The 17,246-nt window shown below is 37.0% G+C and overlaps 1 protein-coding gene across 3 annotated transcripts; it reads left to right on the top strand.

Moving 5' to 3' along the window:
* Positions 1-4,282: 4,282 nt before the first annotated feature.
* LOC121315619 (zinc finger protein 91-like) lies at positions 4,283-15,649 on the top strand. 3 transcript variants are annotated; one of them, XM_041249869.1, is made up of 7 exons: positions 4,292-4,368; positions 6,174-6,441; positions 6,565-6,679; positions 8,789-8,911; positions 10,070-10,300; positions 13,173-13,493; positions 14,536-15,649. In XM_041249869.1, exons 3-7 carry the CDS (start codon positions 6,640-6,642, stop codon positions 15,468-15,470), a joined length of 1,650 nt encoding a protein of 549 aa, XP_041105803.1. In that variant the 5' UTR covers positions 4,292-4,368; positions 6,174-6,441; positions 6,565-6,639; the 3' UTR covers positions 15,471-15,649. The 3 variants fall into 3 exon arrangements, with proteins under 3 accessions (XP_041105802.1, XP_041105803.1, XP_041105801.1); XM_041249867.1 differs by having other exon boundaries at positions 9,746-10,300; XM_041249868.1 differs by lacking the exon at positions 6,174-6,441 and having other exon boundaries at positions 4,283-4,368; positions 9,746-10,300.
* Positions 15,650-17,246: the final 1,597 nt, after the last annotated feature.

Below are 17,246 nucleotides of genomic sequence, written 5' to 3'. Positions count from 1 at the left end.
AGAGACAGGGAATGAAGATAAACACAGTTGCAGGAGGCTCCATGCTCACATTCCACCCCTGGCTTGGTTAAAGAGTGTGACCTGTTAATGTTCAGAATAGTTTGAGTTACTGTTACATATAATGACACTTAAAACCAGAACAGTTTTTACTAATAACTATAACAAAAACACAACAATCATAAGAGTGATCCTCTATTCTCAGTTTCATTGACTTTTAGTGTTTCTACTTTTCATCTGTGATCCGTTGTGTTGTGTGCAACGATTGGAAAGAGCACGGCGCTATTCTCATCAAGGGGAGGAGTCACAGTACAAAGAAGACGCAGCTACGCGAGTACAGTCCCTTACACTGATACCCTGGGTAAGGTCGTCTGCTAAGAAATAAATTATTATTATTAATAATAATAATAATAATAATAATAATAATAATACAGAGTGTAGAGGCATGGTTATTTACATTGTGTTACTCATTTTGTGGCAGGTTGTTATATATTCAGCTGCTAGGTCAGCAGTGCCTCCAAATTCCCCTAAAATTATTCTTAATTTGGCCTCTCTGTTTAGCTATGGAAAGTTGGGAACCCGTCTCGTGAATTGGGTGTAAGAAAGTATCTATTTTGGGCTACGTTTTTCTGTAAATCTAGACTCGCATGTCAAATGGAAACTTGCCAAGACCCTTCCGACACACTACAAAGAAAAAGTATGCAAACCACGACTTTGCACAGCATGATGTTATTTCACATTGAATTCTACAATACTGTTGATTATTTTTACAGTAGCAAGTCACTGCCTGTCAAACAGCAGCAGCACAAACCACTCTCATGTGGGACACAGCTCACTGCCTGGATTTTACTTTCCATGCAATCCTCTTGTTTTAATAAGAGAAAGAGCATGGATTTGAACCTCCTTCTGTACTTTACAAAACATAAAGCTGGAATGATTGACCTGCTGGGTGTGGGGTCATTTAACTTCAGTTCATCTGTTTGGTTCTGGTGTTCCCTCATTTACGTGCAACACACATGTAGCTGTTTCAAACTCTTTCTTCTCTGTTTGTGAAACCTGTTCACTTTCTGCTAACAGGATGGAAAAGTCAAATTATTGTTCAGTGATGAGTTTTACAAAGTTAAAAATGTGTGCTTAACATTTAGGAAAATAGGGCCTACTGTGTCAGAGATCAATCTCTATGCTCAGCTGCGATCGCACCCTCCTCCGGTTCCTTCTTCACTTTCCATGTTTGCTTCATCCCACTTCTGATCACCAGTGTAGCGTACATACTATTCAGAAAGATGAATGAATAGAACAGGGGAGATGATCCAGGTCCAGAACGGCAATTATTTTATTCGGTAGACATGACAGCTGTACAACAAATCACACTGCTACCCAAAGGAGCTTGCAGGCTCCTCTTAAGTAGAACTGTAATGCTATGAAGTGGGGTGTGATTAGAATGCAATATCACCTCCCTAACAATAAGGGGCGCACCAGTATTGTCCACAGCCAAAATAGAGGCGAAGAAGAAGATCCCCAAGATACGATTCCAGAATTTCCCAGCACATGTTCTTTTATATGATACAGGCTTTCTGTGCTTATAGTTCACAAAATGCACCAGGCAGGAGACCAGAATAAAAGTTAAGTTATAAAAACACAAAGAGTCAATGTAAATATTTACATAATACACTTATTTTCAAAACACTCACAACCACTGCTGAAGCAAAATAAGAGTCATGCCATTTACAATAATACCAGACAGCACAAGTAAACGCCAGCATGCAACTATTTAAAATCAACTTTGGTATTGGTACCAATTACCCAATTTGAGCTTGCCTTAGTTACGCCGACAGCTTCATACCAAACGTGCAATTAAACGCATCAGTGACAACTAAGGTAAGAAAAGGAATAATGCGTGCACAAATAAATATAGTGACACAAAATAATAAAGTGTACAAATAATAATTTGCATTTAAAAATATAAAAAGAAAGTGCACTCATTACAGCCCTATGCCCACCAACAATATTGTAACAATGCAATACATTTACCTGCTCACAGACCCCCGGCCCTTGTTTCAGTCCAGGTGCACCCCTCCAGTCCCACTGTGGCAACCCCTGCAGACTCCACCTCTAGCACGCGCCACCCTGGAGTGCAGCTATTGGCAAGGCTATACCACAATGGCGCAGCTCTGCTGGCCCGGCAAATTGGGCTGCACATGTCGTTACAGTACATAAGAACACAAGAACATAAGAAAGTTTACAAACGAGAGGAGGCCATTCGGCCCATCTTGCTCGTTTGGTTGTTAGTAGCTTATTGATCCCAAAATCTCATCAAGCAGCTTCTTGAAGGATCCCAGGGTGTCAGCTTCAACAATATTACTGGGGAGTTGATTACAGACCTTCACAATTCTCTGTGTAAAAAAGTGTCTCCTATTTTCTGTTCTGAATGCCCCTTTGTCTAAACTCCATTTGTGACCCCTGGTCCTTGTTTCTTTTTTCAGGCTGAAAAAGTCCCTTGGGTCGACACTGTCAATACCTTTCAGAATTTTGAATGCTTGAATTAGGTCGCCACGTAGTCTTCTTTGTTCAAGACTGAACAGATTCAATTATTTTAGCCTGTCTGCATATGACATGCCTTTTAAGCCCAGAATAATTCTGGTCGCTCTTCTTTGCACTCTTTCTAGAGCAGCAATATCTTTTTTATAGCGAGGTGACCAGAACTGCACACAATATTCAAGATGAGGTCTTACTAGTGCATTGTACAGTTTTAACATTACTTCCCTTGATTTAAATTCAACACTTTTCACAATGTATCTGAGCATCTTGTTAGCCTTTTTTATAGCTTCCCCACATTGTCTAGATGAAGACATTTCTGAGTCAACAAAAACTCCTAGGTCTTTTTCATAGATTCCTTCTCCAATTTCAGTGTCTCCCATATGATATTTATAATGTACATTTTTATTTCCTGCGTGCAGTACCTTACACTTTTCTCTATTAAATGTCATTTGCCATGTGTCTGCCCAGTTCTGAATCTTGTCTAGATCATTTTGAATGACCTTTGCTGCTGCAACAGTGTTTGCCACTCCTCCTACTTTTGTGTCGTCTGCAAATTTAACAAGTTTGCTTACTATACCAGAATCTAAATCATTAATGTAGATTAGGAATAGCAGAGGACCTAATACTGATCCCCGTGGTACACCGCTGGTTACCACACTCCATTCTGAGGTTTTTCCTCTAATCAGTACTTTCTGGTGCATGTACATGTGTTTCCTTGAATCCCAACTGCGTTCAGTTTGAGAATTAATCTTTTGTGCAGGACTTTGTCAAAAGCTTTCTGGAAATCTAAATAAACCATGTCATATGCTTTGCAATTATCCATTATCGATGTTGCATCCTCAAAAAAATCAAGCAAGTTAGTTAGACACGATCTCCCTTTCCTAAAACCATGTTGACTGTCTTCCAGGACCCTGTTACCATATAGGTAATTTTCCATTTTGGATCTTATTATAGTTTCCATAAGTTTGCATATAATAGAAGTCAGGCTTACTGGTCTGTAGTTACCTGGTTCAGTTTTGTTTCCCTTTTTGTGGATCGGTATTACGTTTGCAATTTTCCAGTCTGTGTTATTTTAAGAGCTCCTAGTCCCTTTAACACTTCTGCCTCAGTTATGCTAAAGTTATTTAAAACTGGATAGGAACTGGATGACATGTGGGGCATGTTGTCAGTATCTTCCTTTGCAAAAACTTGTGAAAAGTAATCATTATTTAAAGTACAAATAAAGTACATTATTTGTGTCGCGCAGTTTATGTATTTTCAGACATGGTGGTATAAATTGCTAGCCTGCCTGTCGTATCGAAACACGACACCAACTAGAATTCGAGTGAAATATAAAAACAGACATTAACTGATCGAAATAGCAGGTGATAACTTAACAGCTGGTCGAAAGACCTATCGTATTTGAGCTTGCAGGTGAAACGCGTCCCGGTTGTGTTTGTGTCGGAATAGTTTCAAGAGCAAAGCAATACCCCGAGGTGAACGTTTTTTCTCAAAACATTTCAACGCTGTTTTTTCTTATAAAGATATTGGGGGGGCATTTTGGTTGATGACGCTAAGCGTAAGTTTATGGTTTTGCTTTTTTGTAATGTAATGCTATGGCTTCATTTTACAATCTGCTTATTTATTTAACAGTTACGTGAGATGTTTGTTATAAATACAAGTGTATTCGCAAAAATCGTCACCCCTGCCCCATCGTGTTGGGCGGGGTTAAAACACACGTGTAAGAAAATATCCGGAAGTAATCTTTCACAGTTAGTGATGTGTTCCTGTTTTATAAACAAACTTTGTTCATACCCGGTAATCGGTTAAAGTAAAGTTTGAAACGGTACTAAAGTGAGTATATTTAAAACTTAAAGAAAAACGTTTTATATTAATCTTTGTAGCTACAGAAACTCACGATTTTGATAACCTATGACCAGTGGCGGGCAAAGGAGCGACATAGCAGGGCTAGAATTTAGAAGTTAACTTTTTAAGGCAGTACTAGTGCGTATTTGCTACCTGCCTGGAATGTAGGTAGCAAAATGGTATTATTCGGTAGCGGTTTATTCGACTAATATATACAAATAGTTTAAAAATAAACACCTACCTAATGTTTTAAATGGACTGAATTTAAATCAGGAAGTATTTATTGAAACCAAATTGTGCTTAACTAAGTAATGGAACTAATGCAATTAATTGTCGAAATGTTTTGTTTTATCCTTAAGTTTTACAAGAATGCAACCATATCTGTCACCTAGGCATTTGATATGCCATCAGTATGGATCACCCTTATGTTTCATCGGTGTAAATTAAGTGGTACGAAATTATTCACTGTCTAAAGTTGTTGGTTGAGATTTCGGTAACTAATAAGTCATACACACCTATAAATTATAGGGTTACAGCGACAACCGAGCTATTTTGAAAATGAAAGCTAATTCCAACACGGTACCGCTGCATTTAAAAGAAGCAACGTGTTATACTAACTGGTTTGTTCATAGATATGTATGCTCGCACCCTGCATGTCTTTTCACTGAATTGTTAAATGCTCTTCAATTTTGTAGACATTAACTAAGTAATAACATAATAAGGGATCTCTCTCTCTTTCTCTCTCTCTCTCTCTCTCTGTCTAATTATATATGTGTGTATATATACATATGTGTGTATATATATACACACATATGTATATATATATATATATATATATATATATATATATATATATATATATATATATATATATATATATATATATATATATATATATATATATATATATATATATATATATATATATATATATATATATATATATATATATATATATATATATACATATATATATATGTATGTATGTATGTATGAGTGCGAGAGACAGCGATGGATGGGCCTGAGTGAGTTACTGGGAGATAGTTCCATCAAGGGTTTATGTAACGGCATAAACTATAAGACCATTATGAGTACAGTAGTTTATAAACTGTCACAGAAACCAGAGATAGAAATTTTTTTCAAGTCACTGAAACCTGTCTTATTTTTTTAATACATGGATGTTGGTATATGTAATAAATATGGGCCAGATGTTAAAGTATAATCTTCTAGATGAATATGCCATTTTGACTCACTACTGTGGTATTTTTGCCTTTTTTTTTTTTAATGACTCCTGATGATAGCCTTCAACCATGTATTCTTTAGCCGTTACTTGGATCACGGTAATGTTATAGCTAGCTGTTTTGCTCCTGTGTTTTTTAGTGGGTTTTTTTGTTTCGTTTTTGTTTTTCCCGTAGTCAGAATTTTAAAGTAATAATGATCTACCTATTACGTGTTCACTTTTAGCGTGGGTGAAACCAGGGTTAGCATTATAACAAAACCACAGCCGCCATTCGCCATGACGGATTCAGCTAGCATTTTGTATCACTGAATGATGTTAATGTCCTGCGATTAGCCTATTTGTAAAATAAATAAATAAATAAATAGAAATAAAAATAATGGCAATAGATAATATGGAGTGGACTTTAAAACTTGGTTGCAACATTTTTTTTCTCACGTATTTTACTTTTGTGAAGTGTGAGGGTGCTCCTGTGTCCTCCTTATTTTCCAACAATACCGACTGTGTAAGCACAGTGGTGGCCTGTACTATAACTTGCATGGATCTGGATTCACAGGTATGCCAGCATACGTGTGTCAGGCTATTGGGCAGCAAGAGACCTGCAGTCTAAAAAGTGCAGAAGAGTTGACATTGTGCGCTTGTTAACTTTACTGCTGGTGGATTGCGGGCCCTCTGAGATCCACCAAAATGGACTGCATTACTTCATCAGCATGAGCAACTCCCCAGTAGCACCTTCTGAGGGACATCCTCAAATGAAGTAGTTCATTCTCTACACGCCCACCCAGTGCTTTTTAACAGCTTCAGATTTTTTTTAAAGGTTTTGGGTGAGTGAGTGTTACTAAACTGATTTCACTTAAAGCTATTACGTATTTATAAGTTCTGGCAAATTTTATGTCATTTTTGTTTGTTTCATTTAAATATTTAAAAAATACCTTGTTCTTTTTCAGGGCATAACAGTATTGATAAGGTGACCAAAGTACACAGATATTCCTAATTGGGAAGAAAGGAAGGTTGAGAGTAAAATGGACACTATGCAACATGAAGCATCTCAGTCTGAGGGTGGTAAGTTTGGTGGATTGTATGTTTTAAACTCTGTGCCAATGTTTAAGCCATCATTGGTCCATCTAACAAAACAAACAAACAAAACTAAAACATTCTGTAAGAGTCAAGGAACTGTATGAGTAAACTATTTGTCACCTAAACAGAGTTTTTCTGGTGCACTTTTGCACTTTCTGTGTGAGACTCATGCTACCAGAACAAGGCCCCTTGTCTAGACCAGTGGCACTCATCACGGCCCTCGAGATCTAATCCAGTCCAGGTTTTCACTTCAAACAGGTTATAATGTAGTTAATCTGAAACAAAAACACAAGCCAAGTTTCAAGAAAACATTGGTGCAACCCTGCCCAGCACAAAGCAGATAGGCACAACTGCAAAACAATGGGGGCCAAGGTTGCCCCAGTTGTTTCTTCTAACTTGTATCAAGAACACAAGCTAAGTTAAAATAAACAAATGGCTGAGCACTTTTGATAACATGCAGTTTTTTCACATTTCCAATGTGTTTTTGTTTCAGATATCACTTCTATTTTCACATTACGGGAATAGCAAATTTGTTCAACCTGTATTGAGGCAATGTATTGCCATTTTGATAGGGTAAATGTAAATAGTAGCGTAGTCTGTTGAAAGGGTGAAGATGTGAATCTGTGTAGCGTAGTTGTGTGCAAAAGTATGTATGTTAAGTGAAAGTGTCATTCATATCAACTACATTTTTTCACGTAAAAAATGTGTTTGTTACACACACAAAATGCATTTCATTTTTTTTGTTTAAATTTGTGTGGCCATGGGTCCAATGCAGACACCCTAGCTTTCACACCACAAAGTTTGTACTTCCATTTGACAACATTTGCAAGTAGTATAGTTAACGGTAAAGTTACAGTTTTTAACAAAGTAACGAGGCAAACAAGATTTTGTAAATAATGATTATATATTATCCTGATTGTATTGAAAGCTTTCATCTGATTTTGCAAACTATCATAATAAGCTTGATGCGGTAATTTAGTATATTGTAACGTTTTCAAATTTAGGAAGTTCTGCTCAGGGAGACAGTGTTGAATTCCCAAAATGTTTGTTGTATTTGAAATTCCAAAGAATTCCTGTCAGGGGCCGGAATTCACGGCACCAAAATAATAATAACCCTGCGTTTTAGTCTTGATGCTTTCACTGTATATTCTCTCCAGTCACAGCTCACACGCTTGCTCAGTCGCACCCAGAGTTTCTCATTCAAGTTCAGCGCTGGACTGTCTCCAGTCCCCAGGATAATGCACCCCCTTCAATCTGAAACAGTTAATTCAGGAAACAATATTTGCATTGCACAAATAATGAATATGACTGATTTGTTTTATTTTTATGGGCTTTGTTTTGATGAGTCAGTCTTTATTAAATTAAAAATAATCTGGTCAGATCTTTTGCTGCATAATCAGTTACTGTACAACTGTGGTCAAGTAATATTGACATTTACACACAAAATGAGATAAAAAGTACACACACACGCACGTACATATGTGCATAAACACACACTGTGATTATCTGTCTGTTTAAATAGGCACGGTACTTAAGTTTGTTATTTTTAGAAGACTATCTAAATTCCCTTTAAGAAGTTTAAGTCAGATGGAAATGTATGTTGAAACTTATGTACAGTACTAATCACTTCTTCCTTTTCTGTTGATGTCACACTTTCCATGTCTTCCCAACACAGACATATTTTCTTTGTATATTAGGCAAGAGCAACAGTATAGGTATTTATTTTAATTAAGCAAGAGTTAGCAGAATTAAATTATATATATTAAAAAACGGAAAAAAACCACCAAAAAAACCTTACTTTGGAAATCAATTTATGTGTATAGAAAATGCAGATGAATTAACTTCTGAAAACTGTAAAAAGAAACAGTGTTCGAAATTACAGTTCTCGCACGCGCATTTTTAAACATGTATTTGTAGTCTAGACAATGAAAGCCCACCTTTACCAGAGAAATTAACATCATACCATAAATAGTGTAGACTATTATGCAATGGGTGTTATTGTAAATGTTTATTTAAATTTTGTTATTGATGTATTTATTCATTTTGTCCAAAGTACTTTAGATAGTCACAATAACATTTCCATTCTTTATTCAGAGTGTTACAGTGTCATGGTTCCAGTTATAATATGTGTTTTAAGTGATGATGAAGATGATACAGACTCGCTGTCCTACTCACTGGCTGAAGGGAAAGAAAACGACTCTGAAGTTGCTAAAATTGGTGAGTGTCATCAAAATGAGAACTGAGATGTCCAGTGAAACACATTTATTAAATCAACTCCTAGGCACATCATTGCACTTCATGAGGAACTTTGTATGGATACCAAATATCATGGTTATTTTAATAAATTGGTGTAACATTAACCTGTCCACCTGCAACACTCTGTCCCTTAAAGATGTAAGAAATGCATCGTTAAGAAATACCATGTCGAACAAACCACGTACCTCGGTTTATTTTTTCAGTCAGTTAACAGAAACACAGGTATTTCTTTGTTTGGGAGTTTAGAACATACAAACTAAAGTACATTTGGTTAAGGATTGTTCAGCAGAAGTGGAATGTCTTTTGAATTCAAGAGGATGTGGTCATATTTAGATAGTCTTGTTTCCAAAAATTAGTGAAGGGAGAGATTTGAAATGGAAATGTCCCCAAAAGACTAATTTACAAGTACGCAGCTTTAAAGGAATGGCACTATATTAAGTAAATGTCTGTTTGCTTGCAGTTACTGGTCATCAAGCAGAAATAGACCCCGAAATGTAGGGCAAGCAAACTAGCGTTTGCTAAATCAGATGTTGGGGTCTGTTTTATTGACCTAAACAGTAGGAGACCTAAATGCTGTTCCTCCGTGTTTTTTGTTGTTTTTCCCAGAGGTGATTTTTTTTTGACTCACCTAAAAACCTTTACTACATACAAATCTGTAGAAATATTAGGGTGGCACTATTTAGATCTGACACTGTGTTTTGAAAGCACATTAACACAGCTAACGCAAAATAAAGGCAGTCTAATCATTGCTTTTTTCAAGGGTAAGGTTCTCTGCACCTTTTTTTTTTTCTTTAGAATTACCAGAATGTGATGGTTCTACCAGCAAAAGTAGTAACCGTAAACAGTTGTCTGTCCACTCTGAATATGGGGAACAGTTGGAAAACATACAAATAAACCTTGCCAAAAGGTCATTTGATGCTGAAATCCCGAGGAAAGAGTCCCAGAATAGGAAAAGGTTCTTGCATGAAGCAGATATAAGACCGCTATCAGAGGCATTGTGGGAGAGTAAAGGCAGCCCTTGCAAGCATGTTACAGGTGGTTTTCATATTGCGTCAGATTGCCACAGTGTAGATGAACCAATATCTTTAGATGTTGGGTCTGAAAAAGCTGTGCCTGCAGAAAATCTGAGAGAGCAATCAGAGGTGGATGCCAACCTTCACCACAACAAAAAAGCCTCCAAACTCGCTAATGTCTCAGAAAATACTTCCCTTGCTCTGGATTCCACTGTGGGACACGTGAAAGACATTAACCTGGCCACTGAACAGACAAGCTTGGGAAGAGTTGCTGAAAATACAGAGGAGGTTGGTGAAAGAGAGGAGGGACCTATTACATCGGTTAATGAAGAGAAACGTAAGTACTATCATTTCTTGCTCACAGATATTTGTTTTATATATATAAAAAAAGAAAAAAATGGAGCAAAAACCTGTGCTTTCTGGGGTGTGCATAGGGCTTGAATTTTTCCTGGTTTTATTTTTTATTTATTTTTAATCAGTTTTTATTATTATCTGGCAAAATCAGTTATTAAAAATGAACACCACTCAAATGCATACATTTTCTTTTTCCTACTTTCACCTGAAGACGAGACCTTTGAGGTCTTGAAAGCTTGTGATTAATTATTGTTTAGTTCGTCCAATAAAAGGCATCACATCTCCTCATTGTCTGTCAGTTAATATAATAAATTGCATGTATGTATCACTAAACATATACAAAGGTTAACTTGCTGTGTTAAAGTGAGGATGTCCACATTTAGGATTCAGGCAATTGTAGAACTCGGGTTGTGCTCTGATGAAGACCTGTTGGTCGAAACGTGTTAGCGGTTTTGCTACCGTATTTTAAAATATGCATTTATTATTTAAAAAAAAAAAAAAAATCTTATTATAACTCTATTGACTGTGGATTCATGAGACGGGAGTTGCTGTCGAAAGTTCTCCTGCATTTGTGTTTACTTTGGAGGAGATTTATATATATATATATATATATATATATATATATATATATATATATATATATCTGTGTGTGTGTGTGTTATATGTGTGTGTTTATATTATATATATATATATATATATATATATATATATATATATATATATATACACACACACCACACACACACACAGTACTGTGCAAAAGTTTTAGGCAGGTGTGAAAAAATGCTGTAAAGTAAGAATACTTTCAAAAATAGACATATATTTGTATTTTTCAATTAACAAAATGCAAAGTGAGTGAACAGAAGAAAAATCTACATCAAATCAATATTTGGTGTGACCACCCTTTGCCTTCAAAACAGCATCAATTCTTCTAGGTACACTTGCACAAAGTCAAGGATTTTGTAGGCATATAGTCAGGTGTATGATTAAGCAATTATACCAAACAGGTGCTAATGATCATCAATTCAATATGTAGGTTGAAACACAATCATTAACTGAAACAGAAACAGCTGTGTAGGAGGAATAAAACTGGGTGAGAAACAGCCAAACTCAGCTAACAAGGTGAGATTGCTGAAGACAGTTTACTGTCAAAAGTCATACACCATGGCAAGACTGAGCACAGCAACAAGACACAAGGTAGTTATACTGCATCAGCAAGGTCTCTCCCAGGCAGAAATTTCAAGGCAGACAGGGGTTTCCAGATGTGCTGTCCAAGCTCTTTTGAAGAAGCACAAAGAAACGGGCAACGCTGAGGACCGTAGACGCAGTGGTCAGCCAAGGAAACTTACTGCAGCAGATGAAAGACACATCATGCTTACTTCCCTTCGCAATCGGAAGATGTCCAGCAATGCCTTAAGCATTGGCAGAAAATAGTGGGACCCTGGTACACCCATCTACTGTCCGGAGAAGTCTGGTCAGAAGTGGCCTTCATGGAAGACTTGCGGCCAAAAAGCCATACCTCTGACGTGGAAACAAGGCCAAGCGACTCAACTATGCATGAAAACACAGGAACTGGGGTGCAGAAAAATGGCAGCAGGTACTCTGGACTGATGAGTCAAAATTTGAAATATTTGGCTGTAGCAGAAGGCAGTTTGTTCGCCGAAGGGCTGGAGAGCGGTACACGAATGAGTGAAGCATGGTGGAGGTTCCTTGCAAGTTTGGGGCTGCATTTCTGCAAATGGAGTTGGATTTGGTCAGACTTAATGGTCTCCTCAATGCTGAGAAGTACAGGCAGATACTTATCCATCATGCAATACCATCAGGGAGGCATCTGATTGGCCCCAAATTTATTCTGCAGCATGACAACAACCCCAAACATACAGTGAAAGTCATTAAGAACTATCTTCAGCGTAAAGAAGAACAAGGAGTCCTGGAAGTGATGGTATGGCCCCCACAAAGCCCTGATCTCAACATCACATCGAGTCTGTCTGGGATTACATGAAGAGAGAGAAGCAACTGAGGCTGCCTAAATCCACAGAAGAACTGTGGTTAGTTCTCCAAGATGTTTGGGCCAGCCTACCTGCCGAGTTCCTTCAAAAACTGTGTGGAAGTGTACCTAGAAGAATTGATGCTGTTTTGAAGGCAAAGGGTGGTCACACCAAACATTGATTTGATGTAGATTTTTCTTCTGTTCACTCACTTTGCATTTTGTTAATTGAAAAATATAATCTATTAACATGTCTATTTTTGAAAGCATTCTTACTTTACAGCATTTTTTCACACCTGCCTAAAACTTTTGCACAGTACTGTGTGTGTGTGTGTGTGTGTGTGTATATATATATATATATATATATATATATATATATATATATATATATATATATATATATATATATATATCTCTGCCATGTTATCCAAACACAACATACTTTGGAACAAAAGAAGGTAATTGGTAGGTTTAATATTGGCATTCTTTTGAAATGTTTACACATAACGTAGTATATGCTGTGTTCTTGTCGATTTTTTAGTGAAGCAACTCAACACATTTTACACGGGGTATATCCAGTGTGAATGTAGAGGCCTAAAGTGCGTATCCTAGCAATACGTGCTGATGTTTATCTACCGTAATAGCACTAAAAGACTCGCACTCAAGCTTTTAATGCAAACCCAGCAATAGGAGACTTCAAACTGGGTTCTAATTTGATGCATCGATTCACCACTATGTAATCGAAGCTTGGGGAAATTTAAGGAGAGATGATCAGTAATTGATGCATCGATTAATTGTTGCACCACTACCTATAAGCAATAGTCAACTATCATAAGTTAATCACAAGTCGCATTTGTTTTTTTGACAGATTCATATTTTTTGGAAGCTGGAAATAAAAGCGGAATGGTGGAAGGCAAACTACATGATGGGATTTCAGTTCCATTCTGTGACGAGCAAACTGCTATGCTGGTTGAATCTGATAAACTAACAGAGAACTGTAAACAGAAATCTCTGATTAGCTCCAACATTGCACCTATGACAAATGTGTTGAGAGAAAAAGCCTACAAGTGCAGCCTTTCATTGAAGCAGGAATGTGTGACTGAACATGTCGCACTGGACCAGCCACAGCTTGCGACACAACAAGGTCAAAGACTTGAAAATTGTGTCTCTGAGCTTTGTTCCAAAAAAAGTAAGCACTAAACATTTGTACTTTTGGCTCTCATGCACGTAGTGTTTTTGCTTGACATCAGGATTGTTACCTAGCCCTCACTTCCAACAAGTCTTTATGTATTTTGTTTTTTACCCAGATTGTAACATCTCATTTTTAAATCCGTCCCGCATTAAGATTTTGGCAATAACATTATTGGTTTTAAAATTTAATCTGCTATGAACTCCAGATAAATCGACATCCCTCCTTGGTCTGTAATAGATTTTACTGTTGCTACTTTACATTGATGAATGACACTGCCCAACACTCAGTGATATAAAATCAACTTTATAAGTTCTGACGCTGCTTCTGTAACTTACAATTAACCTTTTGCGCTTGTCAGGCACGTCGGGTCCAATTTATTTTCACATGTGCTGTTTATTTTACATGCGCTATTAAATTTTTTTTTTTTTCAGAGTAAAACAGGTTTAAGGCATTGAATCGCAAAAGGACACCCTGTACTGTATCTCCAAGCCAAGCCCCACCACTTGTTCGCTGTATTTTTCACATACCTCTTTATAGACATGCATATTGATAAATCCTCTCCTGATCACTCGTTTTATCACCAAACTCCTCAATAATGCGATCCAAGTCATTATTTTATTACTATAACATCTCAAAAAGCTCTGCAAATGTCAGTGATATTCTTTGAGCGCTGGATGCAGAAGCAGCTATCTTCTTTGTTAATGTCCGTGTTATCTCTGTAGTGCATAGGGCTATGAGAGATGCCCCCTTTTTTTGCTTCATTTGGCTCCTATTGGTCACTCGGCTGTTGAAAGGTTTTCTTTGCTTTTTCCGGAGAAAAAAACCTCTAAAGACCTTTGTTTTACGTCTTTTTGATGATATCGGACTGGAATCGGAAAATTGTAATGTCAGACCTGGTTCGACATAGGACTGCAAAGGGTTAATAAATTCAGCATGCAGCTTCATATATTCATTGTAAACTAGTGTATGTTGTCTCATTAATTTTATTCATTTATTTATTTACTTATTTATGTATCTGTTTTTCTTTTTTTTTTATTAGTTTCCATGGAGAATGTAACCTGTACCATCAAAAGCATCAGGAGGAAAGAGTTTAAGATGGTAAAGAGACCAGATACAAAGCCAAATGATAAAGACATTCTGAATGTTCAAAAATATGAAACCACGGAGCATAATTTAAACACTGTCACGGAAGCATGTAGTTGTGTCATGTGCCAGTCTGTGTTTAGCAGGAAGATTCAACAGCCAATACTGACACACTGTGACTCCAAGTCTTATACCTGCAAGCAATGTGACTATGCAACTGATCGAAAAAAAGCTCTGAAGATACATGCAAGGATCCACACAGATATAAAACCTTACAAGTGTGGCAAGTGTGCTTCTGATTTTCACACCTGTGATGAATCATGTAAGTCCAAACCCTTCAAGCAGCGAGATTGTGATTACACAGAGAGTAGCCTCCAAGCGCATACAGCAGCCCATGCAAGCTTTGGCATAAACAGTCTTAGGCTTCACAAGAAGAAGCATGTTGATTTCGGTGCACGGTTCAAGTGTGATCAGTGTGAGTATTTCACGAACAATTCTTACAACCTACAGTGTCACTCCAGAATTCACACAGGTGAGAAACCATACCACTGTGAAGAGTGTGCTTATTCATTTCGTACCTTGAGCCAACTAAATCGCCATAAGCTTGTACATTTAACCAGTAAAGTTAAAGAACAGTTTAAATGTAAGCAGTGTCAAGCCTCGTTTCCTAGCTTGCACCATCTTGGTCGCCACGCAAGTAGTCATTTGGAGCTCAAGCAGATGTTCGGCTGTGATCAGTGTGACTATTCCACATACAGTTCTTACAATCTCAAGGTGCACATTAGAACTCACACTGGAGAGAAACCATACCGGTGTTCTGAGTGCGAAACTACGTTTCGAACCCCAAGTCACCTTAATCGCCACAAGCAAATCCATCTGAAACATGAGTAGCTTAACATTCAATTACACCTCAATGCTTTGTGTTGTTGCTCCACTTCTGAGTTTTGATTATTTCCCCTGCAGTTGTCTCCTAATGAGCTTTTGTCAAATTCACGGCTCGTCACTGACCCGACAGCTATCTCCTACAAATATTTCTCATTCCGGATTATCGTGTTGTGCATAGCACAGAATAGAGCATATCGCAGCACTCACAAGACTTTCTGGAAGGAGGGAATCAACCATAGGTCATTGGGGGATGAGTTGGCTTAAACTGAGTTTGGAGCAGTATAACTTTGAATGATAGAAGGCGTGTTGGTTAATGTTATAGTTTTTCATAAGCTGTCTACCAATTTTTTTTTTTTTATGTACAAGTAAAATTTGTTTTTACTTGTGTTGTAAGGACATTTTTTATACTGAAATTGTTATTTTGGCCATGTTGAGAAGAGCAAGTGATACAAGATGTTCTGTGACACCTATTGTGTTGTATCTGTTATTAAATAGGGTTGAAACCAACTAAAATAAACTGTTCTGTTAACCACTAGATTTCAAATAAAGTTCCAGCTTTTCTATGTATTGTTGCTGAATCTTTATTTATTTTACAATATAACATGTAAACAAGTAGAAAACCATAATATAAAAAAGGCCAGTGTGAAAATTGTAGTTACTCATTGTTTTTTCTGTTATGCTATCAACATTAATCAAAATCATGCCACACACCTGCAGGTACCTCCGTTTCCATAAATTGCACAGCAATAGAAAGAGCAATTGCTTTGAGCAATTACACTCTAGTATTTATTTTCATTTGTCATATGTAACAGCAGACTGAAAGCAAGAACGGGTAACGAGTAAACTTGAAGAGCTCAATTTACCAAGTACCTTGTTGATAAAAGATGTTTCATCCACATCTAGACGCTATTCAGAAATGTAATATATAAAATAATGACAATATCGGATAGGCTTATGTTAAACATACAAGGTCATTTTACTGTAAGCTATTTTCAAACATGAAGCTACTAACAACCAAACAAGCAAGATGGGCCGAATGGCCTCCTCTTGTTTGTAAACTTTCTTGTGTGTGACTCCTAGACTGGTGTGTAGAAGATTTTTGTATAAAAATAATAAACTGCAGCAGAAAGGTGAGCAAAAAAATAAATAAATGCATCTAAACAAAATGGGCTTTATTTCTTATTACTGGTATCTTATTATGACTACCTCACTGTACTAAAATCCAAGCAATATCACTAGCTACTATGTCACAAGGTTATAATTTATAGAAAAAAGTTGCAAAACAGGCTTACTGTAGTGACAGGTTGAAATTCAGCCCAAGGTTAGAAATTAAATTAGTCTTAACTAATTATGGTCTTAACCGAACCCCAAGGGACACAGAGACAGAACAGGACTGAATGTTGGAGCCTGTGGCAAAGTGGTTAATAGTGTGCAGGTGCAGGTGATTAAAGAACAGACAGACAATTGTAATCCCGGTGCAAAGGTTTGTTTTATTTGTTTTGTCCAGTGCCTGACAGCGAAACAAACAGTAAATAACAATGATATTAAATAATACAGCAGCGTGTATTACTTAAATTATAATCCCCGGGTTTGCATCTAGTAATATATACACAAGACAATTGCAGACAAAGAAAACACTCACAAACGTTTTTTATTCCTCACAGGGTCTCTCACAGTTCTTACAGTTCAAAATGTTTTTAAACCAAACGAAGGAACAGATACACTGCTTCGACCCGGTTGCAGTCACTCCTGTAATCCGCGGCTGCCACATTATTTACCTTC

Source organism: Polyodon spathula, chromosome 5, assembly GCF_017654505.1.
Source record: "Polyodon spathula isolate WHYD16114869_AA chromosome 5, ASM1765450v1, whole genome shotgun sequence".
Lineage (NCBI taxonomy): Eukaryota > Metazoa > Chordata > Actinopteri > Acipenseriformes > Polyodontidae > Polyodon > Polyodon spathula.
This window is presented reverse-complemented; position numbering and strand designations above follow the sequence as displayed.

Bases quoted from the DNA above. Each gene is read 5' to 3' on its own strand.
- LOC121315619 (XM_041249868.1), top strand. From the start codon at position 6,640: ATGGACACTATGCAACATGAAGCATCTCAGTCTGAGGGTG. The intron at 8,912-9,745 runs GTGAGTGTCATC...TTTTTTCTTTAG, and splicing joins CTCTGAAGTTGCTAAAATTG to AATTACCAGAATGTGATGGT. The intron at 10,301-13,172 runs GTAAGTACTATC...TTTTTTTGACAG, and splicing joins ATCGGTTAATGAAGAGAAAC to ATTCATATTTTTTGGAAGCT.